Source organism: Sciurus vulgaris (genome assembly GCF_902686455.1).
Source record: "Sciurus vulgaris genome assembly, contig: HiC_scaffold_570_arrow_ctg1, whole genome shotgun sequence".
Classification (NCBI taxonomy): Eukaryota; Metazoa; Chordata; class Mammalia; order Rodentia; family Sciuridae; genus Sciurus; species Sciurus vulgaris.
Genome location: NW_027632454.1, coordinates 1,625,312 through 1,637,419, shown reverse-complemented (window position 1 = coordinate 1,637,419; position 12,108 = coordinate 1,625,312). Strand labels below are relative to the sequence as shown.

The window sequence follows — 12,108 nt, the reverse complement described above, 5'->3', positions numbered from 1 at the left end:
AATCAATCTAGCCAAAGAGGTAAAAGATCTCTACAATGAAAACTACAAAACATTAAAGAAAGAAATTGAGGAAGACCTTAGAATATGGAAAGATCTCCCATGTTCTTGGATAACCAGAACTAATATTGTCAAAATGGCCATACTACCAAAAGTGCTATACAGATTCAATGCTAATCCAATTAAAATCCCAGTGATGTAACTTACAGAAAAAGAGCAAGCAATCACGAAATTCATCTGGAAGAATAAGAAGCCCAGAATAGCTAAAGCAATCCTTAGTGGAAAGAGTGAAACAAGGGGTATCGCTATACCAGAACTTCAACTATACTACAAAGACATAGTAAAAAAAACCAGCATGGTATTAGTACCAAAACAGACAGATAGATCAATGGTACAGAATAGAGGACTCGGACACAAACCCAAAGAAATAAAATTTTCTCATACTAGAAAAGGTGCCAAAAATATGCAGTGGAGAAAAGATATCCTCTTCAACAAAGGTGCTGGGAAAACTGGAAATCCATATGCAGCAGAATGAATCTAAATCCCTATCTCTCACCCTGCACAAAACTCAACTCACAATGGACCATGAATCTCAGAATGAGACCAGAGACCCTTCATCTTATAAAAGAAAAAGTAGTTCCAAATCTTCAACATGTTGGTTTAGGATCAGACTTCCTTAACAGGATTCCCATAGCACAAGAAATAAAAGCAAGAATCAATAACTGGGATGGATTCAAACTAAAAAGCTTTCTCTCAGCAAAGGAAACTATTAGCAATGCGAAAAGACAACCTACAGAGTGGGATAAAATATTTGGCTCTCATAGTTCAGATAGAGCTCTAATTTCCAGAATATGTAAAGAACACACAAAACTCTACACCAAGAATATGAATAACCCAATCAACAAATGGGCTAAGGAAATGTACAGACATTTCACAGAAGAATATCTACAAGCAATCCACAGATATATAAAAAAGTGTTCAACATCTCTAGTAATAAGGGAAATGCAAATCAAAACTACCCTAAGATTTCATCGCACCCCAATTAGAATGGCAATTATCAAGAATTCAAAGCAACAGTAGGTGTTGGAGAGGATGTGGGGAAAAAGGTACACTCATACATTGCTGGTGGGGCTGCAAATTAGTGCAGCCAATTTGGAAAGCAGTGTGGAGATTCCTTAGAAATCTTGGAATGGACCCACCATTTGACCAGCTATCTCACTTTTTGGCCTATACCCAAAGGACTCAAAATCAGCATACTACAGAGATACAGCCACATCAATGTTCATAGCTGCTCAATTCACAATAGCCAGATTGGGGAACCAACCTAGATGTCCTTCAATTGATGAATGGATAAAGAAACTGTGGTATATATACACAATGGAATATTACTCAGCCATAAAGAATAAGAATATTATGGCATTTGCAGGCAAATGGATGAAATTGGAGAATACCATGCTAAGGGAGATAAGTCAATCTCTAAAAAAAAAATGATGAATGATCTCGCTGATAAGCAGATGAGGACACATAATGGGGGGTGGGAGGAGTGGGTTTGAAGGAAAAAATAACAGAATGAATCAAACACCATTACCCAATGTAAATGTATGATTATGAAAATGATATTCCATTACTCCAGGTACAAACAAACAACATGTATGCAATTTGTTTACAATAAAAATAAATTTTATAAAAGAAATTAAAGGGATACAAATAAGATAAGAGGAACTTAAACTGTCCCTGTTTTCTGATGACATGATTCTATATTTTGAGGATCCAAAAAACTCCTCCAGAAAACTTCTAGTCCTCATCAATGAATTTAGCAAAGTAGCAGGTTATAAAGTCAACATGCATAAATCTGAACATTTTTATATGTAAGCGATGAAACATCTGAAAGGGAAGTAAGGAAAACAACTCCATTTTCAATAGCCCAAAATAAAAATGATTTAGGAATCAATCTCGCCAAAGAGGTAAAAGATCTCTACATTGAAAACTACAAAATATTGAAGAAAGAAATTAAGGAAAACCTTAGAAGATGGAAATATCTCCCATGTTCTTGGATAGGCAGAATTAATATTATCAAAATGGCCATACTTCCAAAGATGCTATGCAGATTTAATGCAATTCCAATTAAAATCCCTATGACATTTCTCATAGAAACAGAAAAAGCAATCATGAAATTCATCTGGAAGAACAGACCCAGAATAGCCAAAGCATTTCTGGGCAGGAAGAGTGATGCAGGAGGAATCACTATACCAGATCTTAAACTCTACTCTAGTGCAATAGTAACAAAAATGGCATGGTATTTGCACCAAAATAGGTAGACCAATGGTAGAATAGAAGACACGGAGACATACCCACATATGTACAGTATCCTCATACTAGTCAAGGGTGCCAAAAACTTACAATGGAGAAAAGATAGCCTCTTCAACAAATTGTGCTGGGAAAACTGGAAATTTATATGCAGTAAAATGAAAATAAACCTCTATCTCTAACCCTGTACAAAACTAAACTCAAAATGAATCAAGGATCTAGGAATTAGACCTGAGACCCTTCACCAAACAGAAGAAAATGTAGACCTGAATCTCTATCATGTTGTCTTAGGACCAGACAACCTTAACAAGACCCCCATAGCACAAGAAATAAAAGCAAAAATCAATAAATGGGATAGTTTGATACTAAAAATGTTTTTCTCAGCACAGGAAACAATCAACAATGTGAAAAGAGAGCCTACAGAGTGGGATAAAATCTTTTCCACACACTTCAGACAGAGAATCAAAGTTTATAAAGAACTTATAAAACTTTACACCCAAAATACAAAGAACCCAATCAATACATGGGCTAAGAAAATGGGCAGACACTTCACAGAAGATATACAGGTGATCAGCAAAAGTGCTCAGCATCCCTGTTAATTAGCAAAATAAAAATTAAACCACTTAAGATTTCATCTAACTCCAATTAGAATGGCTATTATCAGGAACACAAGCAATAATAAGTGTTGACGTGGATGTGGGAAAAAATGCACACTCATACATTGCTGGTAGAGTTCCAAATTGGTATAGTCACTCTGCTATACTATACTATTGCTATACTATTGGTATAGCAGTATGGAGATTCCTCAGAAAGCTTGGAATGGACCCATCATTTGACCAGCTATCTCACTCCTTTGTTTATACCCAAATATTAAAGTCAGCATACTGCAGTGATGCAGGTACATCAATGTTCATAACAGCTCAATTCACAGTAGTTACATTGTGGAACCAACCTGGGTGCCCTTCAATTGATGAATGGCTAAAGAAAGTATGGTATATATACACAATGGATATTACTCAACCATAAAAATGAATTAAAATTATTGCATTTGCTGGTAAATGGAAGAAGTGGGAAAATACCATGTTAAGTAAAATAAGCCAAGCCCAAAAAACCAAAGGCCAAATATTTTCTCTGAAAAGTGCATGAAAATATATAATAATGGGCAGTAGCAGGGGGAAAAGAAGAATCAAGGAACTTTGGATGGTGTTCAAAAGAGGAAAAAAGGGTGGGAGGGAGTGGGGATGGAAAAACAGAATGAAACAGACAGTATGACCCTATATATGTATGATTACATGAATGACATGAATATACAATGTGTACAACCATAAAAATGAAAAGTTGTACCCCATTTGTGTACAATGAATCAAAATGTGTCTGTAAAAATTAAAAATATTTTAATAAAAGAAATGAAAACAAAATAATTAAAGTGAGTAGTGAGAACTCTGTGAGATAAGTATGGAGGACAAAAATGACATAGAAATGAGGGAACTATGAGTTGATTGGGTGGTCTATATGGTGTGTACGTAGGACTCACTGATATAAGTAGGGAGGGCTCAGTGAAATTTGTATTGTAGTTTATGTCAGGTGTAAAAATAGGGGTCATTGAAATACATAGGGACATAACTCTGATATGTCTAGGGAGGGCTTTCAGAGATGTCTAGATAGGTCCATATTAGGGTGTGCAGAGGGATATATGTGAGGTGAAGGAAGACTTTGTGACAGATAAGAAAGGTTATCTCAGTTGTGTAGGGAGGGTCCTCTCAAGGCAACAGTGAGATATATCTAATATGAGTCAGAAGAACACACTGAGGTGTGATGAGTGTGTTTTCTGAAGATAGTGGATGGAATTGTAGGCATTTTAGGAGGGTACTTAAAGGAATATCTGAGGTTTGAACTTATGGTGTCTGGAGGTAAATAGTGAGGGTAGTGAGAGTTATCTAGTAGATATATAGGTAGAGTTTTTTGAGATTTGTTTAAAATGAATTCTATGGTTTCTATGGAAGTCTCTCTGAGATTTGTAGGGAGGACTCTTGATTGGGGTGTATTGGGATGATGCTCTTAGGTGAACTTTTAAGTTGTGTAGGAATGTCCCCCCTAATGTCAATAAGAATAGATCTCTGAAATGAATTGGGTGGATTAACTGAGGTTTGAAAGGAGGGCTCTATGAAGTGGGCTACAGGCCCACTAAATTTTGAAAGTAGGGCATTGTGAAGTGTGCAGAAATGTGGTGTGTGGTGTTTAGTGACATTACTCTGTGTAGAAATTGCTCAATGAGGGGTATGGGAAGTATTTCTGAAATATGTATTGAAGGCACTTTGAGGTGTAAAGACACCTGTTGTGAGCAGGAAGGGCTTTCTCAGTTGTATAGGGAGATGTCTGTAATGTGTGTAGGTAGGGCACTCAGAAGTATGGACAGAGGTCCCCCTGAGGTTTGTAGTTCAGGTGCTTTGCTATGTGTTCAGAGGTATCAGGTGTGCAGCATAATCTCTGTGGGTGTAAATGATTTTTGTCTGTGTAGGATTGCTATCTGGTTTGTGGACAAGGGCCCTTTGAAGTTAATAGTGAGATCCATTTGATAAAAATAGGGAAAATACACTAAGGTGTGATAGGAGTGTTCTTTGAGGAAACTAGAGAGGATATCAATGCTGTTTAGGAAGGCCAATCCAAGGATATCACAAGTGGTCTTTGAGCTGTGCAGGGACAGCACTCAGAAGTAATTAGGGGGGACTTTTTGGTGTGTAGTGAGGTCTATCTGAGATGTGTAGGTAGTGTTTGCTAAGGTGTTTAACAATGGCATTCTGAAGTTTGAATTTTATCTCTAAGGAGTACTCTTTGGGATGTATGAAGAGGGCTTTCTTTATTGTTTAGGTTTTGCTCATAAATGTGTTGAGGAAGCATCCCTAAGGTGTGTATGTATGGCACTTTTAAATGAGTATAAAGGGCTTTTGATTTAAATAGGAAAGGATTACTTAGATGTGTAGGGAGGTGTTTTAGGTGTGGAGGAAATGTTCTCTTGGTTCTCTTTGCATAGGCGTCTCTCGGAGGTATGTAAGGAGGGCCCATTGATGGTTGTAGGAGGGCCCCTTTATGTGTGGGGGAGGGTCCCCTGAAGTGAGCTGAAATGGTTCACAAATGTTCATAGGGATAGTGCTCTTTGCTGGGTAGAAAAACCTCAGTAAGTTGTTTACAGACAGCCTTCTGAGGTGACTATTGAGAGCACAGTGAGATCAGTAGGGAGGACAAACTGATATAAAAGGGAAAGAACTATAAATTTTTTGTTAGAGTTAGGGTGAGGCTTACAGTTTTGGGTCAGGATTCATATCTTGCTCTGTGTCAGAGTCAGGGACAGCCCTCTGTGGTATGTAGGGAGGGCTTGTGTTTATGGTTATGGTTAGGCTTAGGGTTATGTTAAGGGTCTTGTTCAGTATTTTTAGTGTATATAGAATGACTCAGTTATGAGTTGAAAGGACTCTTTGAGATGTGTATTAGTAGCTTTCTAAGGTGAGTATACAGGCTCTCTGTTGTGTTTAAAGAAGGCTTGCCAAGAAAAATAGTAGTGAGTTCTTGGAAAGGAGTATATTTTGTAACCAGTGAGGTATTTAGACATGCCTCACTGAGGTGTGTAGGGATAGTTATCTGAGGTGTTTAGGGACTGCTCTTGATGGGTAGGGAGGGCTACCTTTGATGCATGTGAGGGTACACACAGGTGTGTAGGCAGTGCCCTCTGAGGTTGATAGCATGTTGCCTCTTAGCTGTGTAAAGAGAGCTCTATGAGGTGTGTAGGAGGGTTCCATGATGTGTGTCATAGGACAATTTAACATGTGTGGATGTACCACTGATGTGAGTTGGCAGGTCACACAGTAGTGCAGAGGAAAGGTGCTTTGTGATGTGTAGGAAGGGTTCAGTGAGTTGTGTTTGTAGGGCCTTTTGAGGTAAGAAATGAGATCTCTGAGAGATAAGTAGGAAGGGCAAATTGATGTAGAAGGGAGAAAATTATGAGATTAGGGTGCAGGTTGTGGTTAGGTTTGGGTTTTAGGGTCAAGGTCATGATCATGGTCAGTATCATGGTCAGGAAGGGACCCCTATTTTATGTACAGAGGGCTTTGGATTAGAGTTAGGGTTAGGTTTAAGGTTAGGTTCAGGATCAGGGTCAGCATTTGTGGTGTATATTAAAGGCCTATGTAGTGAATCAAAAGTTCTCTGAGGTGTGCATTGAAGAATCTCTGAGGTGCATAGATAGTCTATTTGAATTATTTAGAGAGGACTTGCAAAGAAATATAGTTATCAGAAGGGGCTTTAAAACAAGTATAGTTTGTATTCTGTGAGGTATGCATAGATGTCTCTCTGAGGTGTGTAGAGATGGCTTTGAGGTGATTAGAGAGTGCTTTTGTTTATGTCCATGGAGGATACTCTAAGGTGTGTAGGGAGGACTCTCTGAGGTTTGTAGTGCATGGTCTTTGAGCTGTGAAAAGTGCACTATGAGGTGTGTAGGAGAATTCTATGACATATCAGAGGGCTTTAAGACATGTGCGGGTGGTCCAAATGTGAAGATGAGAGGGCTCACACAGGTCTATACTGAGTGTTTATTGAAATGAGTAGAAATAACACTAGTGAGTTGTGCTCAGAGAATTATTTGAGGTGAACAGAGAGAGCTCTACAAGATGAGTATGGAGGACAAATTCATATAGAAAGGGAGGCATTATGAGGTGTGGAATGGAGTATCTCTTTGGTGTGTAGGTAGAATTCACTGAGATGAGTAAGGAGGGCTCTCTGAGCTTTGGTGTGTAGGTTCCCTGAAGTGTTTAGTGAGGGCTCATTGAAATGCATAGGGATGGCACACTGATATGTGAGGAGAAGTCTCTCAGGGGTGTGTAGAGTGGTCCCTTTAGGTGTGCAGAAGAATCAATGAGGGTTGTAAGAGGACTTTACATCTGAGGAGAAATGCTATCTCAGTTTTGTAGGGAAGGTCCTCTGAACTGAATAGTGTGATACCTTTGATTTGAGTGTGGAGAACGTACTAAAGTTTGATGGGAGGATCCTTTAAAGGTAGTATAGGGAATCTCTGCGGTGTTTTGGGAGGGCACTTAATGGAGTATAAAGAGGAATCTCTGAGTTTTGTAGTTTTGGTCTTGGGCAGTGAATAGACAGGACTTTTTGGTGAATAGTGCAGGCTACGTATGATGCACAGGTAGTGGTTTTTGAGGTTTGAGGTTTGATGAAATGACATTCTGAAGTTTGTATGAAAGCCCCTCTGAGTTTTTTAGCGAGGACAGCTGAATGGGGTGTTTAGGAATTGTCCTCTTTGGTGAGAGGTATGTACTCTCTAAGGGGTGTAGATATGTATTTCTATGGTGAGTAAGGGAAGAATTCTGATGTGAATAAAGAGGACAAACTGAGGTTTCAAAGGAGGGCTCTATGAGTGTATAACAGTGTCCTCTGAATTTTACAAGTAGTGTAGAGAGGCAGTGTGTAGTATTTGGCAACTACTGTCCGAGTTCTGTAAGGACTGATAAATGATGTGTGTACTATGGGCTTCTATGGTGTGAATGGATGGCCCTCTGTTGTGTAGCAAGGGTGCTTGATATGAGTGTGGAGGGCTTTCTGCGATATAGAGGAAGGTGACTGTGAGGTGTGTAGGAAGGGTAGAGCCCGCCGAGGTTTGTTTTGTCGGCTTCCTGAGGTGTATAGAGAAGTCTGCATTAGGTGTGCAGAAGTTATCTATGAGGTGTAAAAAATGGTTTTTGCCCATGCAGGAGTGCTAGCCCAGTTGTGTATTGAGGGCCCTGTGAAGTAAATACAGACATCCATCTGATATAAGCAAGGAGAACACCCTGTGGTCAAAGGATTTTTTTAGGATAGTACCCAGAAACTCTCAGGCATATAGGTAAGTCACTTGGAGGTGAGTAGGAAGAGTTTTTGTTGAATATTGAGGTCTATCTGAGATGTGTGGGTAGGGTTTGCTGAGGTATGTAGCATGAGCATTCTGAGGTTTGAATTGACATTTCTCTGGCATTTTTAAGGGTTACTCTCTGGGGTGTATAAGGAAGGCTTTCTGAATTTTTTAGAGTTTTCTCAATGAAGTGTGCAGGGCATGTCCCTAAGGTGTGTATGAATGGATTTAGAGTTGTGTAGAAAGTGTTTTTAATGTGGGTAGGGAGGAAATCCTTAGATGTATGTTTGAGGCATATAGAAAATTTCTTCAAGGTGTGAAAGTAGATTCTTTTCATTGTGGAAGGAGGGCTCTATGAGGTATTGTGGGAGGGGTGTCTCTGAAGGGTGTAGGAGGGCTTTATGAGGTTCATAGGTGGGCTAATTGACATGAGTGTGAGTGCTCAATTAAGGAAGTAGGGTGATCATCTAGCGTCCCCGCTAGGACGTTCGAGAAGCTACGGCGCAGCACGGTGCGGCGCAGCTCCGGCTCCCCTTTCCCAGTTGCTGGGCAAGCGGTGTCTATGGGGCACCTGCTGCCGCCGCTGATACCGCCACCGCCGCCAGGTGCTGCCTCTATGGCGAGGAGGAGGAGGAGGAGCGCGAGCTCAGAGACCCAAGTACACAAATAAATGACAAAGTATTTTATGAAACAGATCTTCAATCAAATATAACATTTTGATGCTTGGCATCTAGACTCCCTTGTGCCCTCACTATGCCAGCAGCAACTGTAGATCATAGCCAAAGAATTTGTGAAGTTTGGGCTTGTAACCTGGATGAAGAGATGAAGAAAATTCGTCAAGTTATCCGAAAATACAATTACGTTGCTATGGACACCGAGTTTCCAGGTGTGGTTGCAAGACCCATTGGAGAATTCAGGAGCAATGCTGACTATCAGTACCAACTATTGCGATGTAATGTAGACTTGTTAAAGATAATTCAGCTAGGACTGACATTTATGAATGAACAAGGAGAATACCCTCCAGGAACTTCAACCTGGCAGTTTAATTTTAAATTTAATTTGACGGAGGACATGTATGCCCAGGATTCTATAGAGCTACTGACAACGTCTGGTATCCAATTTAAAAAACATGAGGAGGAAGGAATTGAGACCCAGTACTTTGCAGAACTTCTTATGACTTCAGGGGTGGTCCTCTGTGAAGGGGTTAAATGGTTATCATTTCACAGTGGTTATGACTTTGGCTATTTAATCAAAATCCTGACCATCTCCAATTTGCCTGAAGAAGAACTTGACTTCTTTGAGATCCTTCAATTGTTTTTTTCTGTCATTTATGATGTGAAGTACCTCATGAAGAGCTGCAAAAATCTTAAAGGTGGATTGCAGGAAGTTGCTGAACAGTTAGAGCTGGAACGGATAGGACCACAACATCAGGCAGGATCTGATTCATTGCTTACAAGAATGGCCTTTTTCAAAATGAGAGAAATGTTCTTTGAAGATCATATTGATGATGCCAAATATTGTGGTCATTTGTATGGCCTTGGTTCTGGTTCATCCTATGTACAGAATGGCACAGGGAATGCATATGAAGAGGAAGCCAACAAGCAGTCATGACATGAAATAGTCCTTTTTATTTTATTTGACCTACACACGTGCTTGTATATAGGTTTTATCTCTGGTTGAATCCTTTGAACAATAGACAGTACCTTTTCCCCCCTTTTGTAGCCCATTTGTTTTTGCCTTTCAGTACTAAGTATGACCATTCCTATCTCAGATCTTAATAAATAGAAATATATTCAGGTTAAATTTGGCCTTAATTTAAAATATTTGTTAGCAAGCATGTGTGACACAGTGGGGAAAGCTACATCATATTGAATAATTTGATAAACTTTACCTACTTGAGCTTGTCCCCCCAGCCCCTTTCCTAAATTAACTAGCACTGACTGTAATTTATTTTCCTGTTTCATGTCTCTCCCTTCCATTCTGCAGGAGTTTGAGCTATTTGAGATTGTGGACCATCAATTGTGCACTTTAGAGAGTGATTCCAATCCTCTGTTTTATCAGAAATTGTGGTTTTTCTTGCTCTTAGCTAGAAAAATGACCATCTGCCAACTTTCTACAGTATTTGTTTTTGACCTACAGAATATAATTGCACAGGTGTTGTGCAAATTGTTGATTCAGCAAGACTAACAACAACAAACTACTGAGGAGCTAATAACTACTGTTTCTGTATGTAGTGTTTAATCTTCCAAGCACATCTAGTGTCTGTCAGTTTCTAATTGGCATATGTAGGCTGCTCTGTGACTGAAGAATTTTCAAACCAGCTTTACACCTTTCAGGGAAAAAAAAAAAACCTTATGATTGGATATTTAGTATCTGCCAGGAAACTGGCAATCAAGAGATTGAGGCTACACTTGTTTTATGATAGCACACTTCCCTTGATCTGCTTTTTATTCCATCAATGTTAACCCTTTTTATTTTATAGCCATACTTAATGATGCTATTGATTTGTTGATTACACAAATCAATTTCATTAAAGTCCAAAGATAACAAGTCTTTAGGTATATTTTGTATCTAATTAAAAGACAAAAATTGTGCTTTCATAGTTGCTACAAAGAAGTACTGGAGAGATTTGGTGCAAAACAACAAAATACAATATATATATATATATATATATATATATATATATATACACACACACACATATATATAGCTAATAAAATTACCTGAGGAGTGTAATGCTTGTTTATTTTTTTGTGTATATCTTTGCAATCTATTTTATATATATTGACAAAAGAGACTGTGAAATATTTAGCCATGCAGAATATGTAACCAGACCAGAGCATGCGTAGGAAGACCTTTTGGTAATCATTAACTCTACCCTGAAATGATGGACTACAAGTTATAATGTTGTTATCTACACTTCAATCAGTAATATTAGCAAATCTCCAAATGTTAGAAACATTAGTTTGTTTCCCTTGTACATTCTTTATTCATATTACAATGCTGTAACTGGGTGGTCCTTTTTAAACAAAACATTATTTGCAAAACAGAGGGTATTATTTGTTTTTAAAGCTTTTGTAAATAAAGGCTTCAGAAATGTTTTCCTACCAAAAAAAAAAAAAAAAGGAAGTAGGGTATTTTTGGTTTATATGGAAGTTCAGTCAAAAGGGATTTCTGAAGAGTGTAGTGAGGGTTTTAGGGGTTAATAGAAAGGTTCACTCAAGTGTTTCGAAGGACTTGAAAAGGAGTCTTGTATGTACTCATTTCTTTGTATAGGGATATGTCTATTTCAGGTGTGTAGAGACTTCTCTTGAGACATATAGTGAGGACATTTTTCAGTGTGTCAGGAGGGCACTCAGATGTGTAGGGATGTTCCTGTGATTTTTGTATGGAGATTATTCTGAGCTGAGAAGGAAGGGCTACTGTTAGGCTTAAGGTTAGTTTTTGAGGTCAGGGCTTGAATTAAGGTTATATTTAGAGTTAGTATTAGAATTAGGGGCTTAGTGTTAGAGTTAGAGGGTTAAGGTTCAGTTCAGTGTTTGTGTTACGATCCAAATCAATATTTAGATTGTAATGGGAAGGCCTCTGTAGTGTGTTGAAATGGCTCTCTTAATTGTTGTAATGGCTCTCTGTGGTGTATTATGAGGGTTCCCTGAGGTGAGTACAGAGGTTCTCTGAGGTGATTAGGAAAGACTTCCAAAAAACCATAGCGAGTACTCACTGAGGTCTGTAAGGATGTCTCTCTGAGGTGTGTAGGGACAATTCTTCAGATGGGTAGTGAGGATATTCTTTGATGTGTCAGCAGGAAACTAAAATGTGTGTAGAGAGGGCCCTCTGAGGTTTGTAGGGAGTGGCCTCTCAGCTGTATAGGCAAGACTATTATGCGTGTCAGAGGACTCCACTACATTTGTGAA

The 12,108-nt window shown here is 38.8% G+C and overlaps 1 protein-coding gene across 1 annotated transcript; it reads left to right on the top strand.

The window, feature by feature from the left end:
• The first annotated feature begins 8,791 nt into the window (after nucleotides 1-8,791).
• Nucleotides 8,792-10,584, top strand: LOC306652760 (CCR4-NOT transcription complex subunit 7-like). The gene has a single exon (XM_079125478.1). It carries the CDS (start codon nucleotides 8,948-8,950, stop codon nucleotides 9,803-9,805), a length of 858 nt encoding a protein of 285 aa, XP_078981604.1. The 5' UTR covers nucleotides 8,792-8,947; the 3' UTR covers nucleotides 9,806-10,584.
• The last annotated feature ends 1,524 nt before the right edge of the window (nucleotides 10,585-12,108 follow it).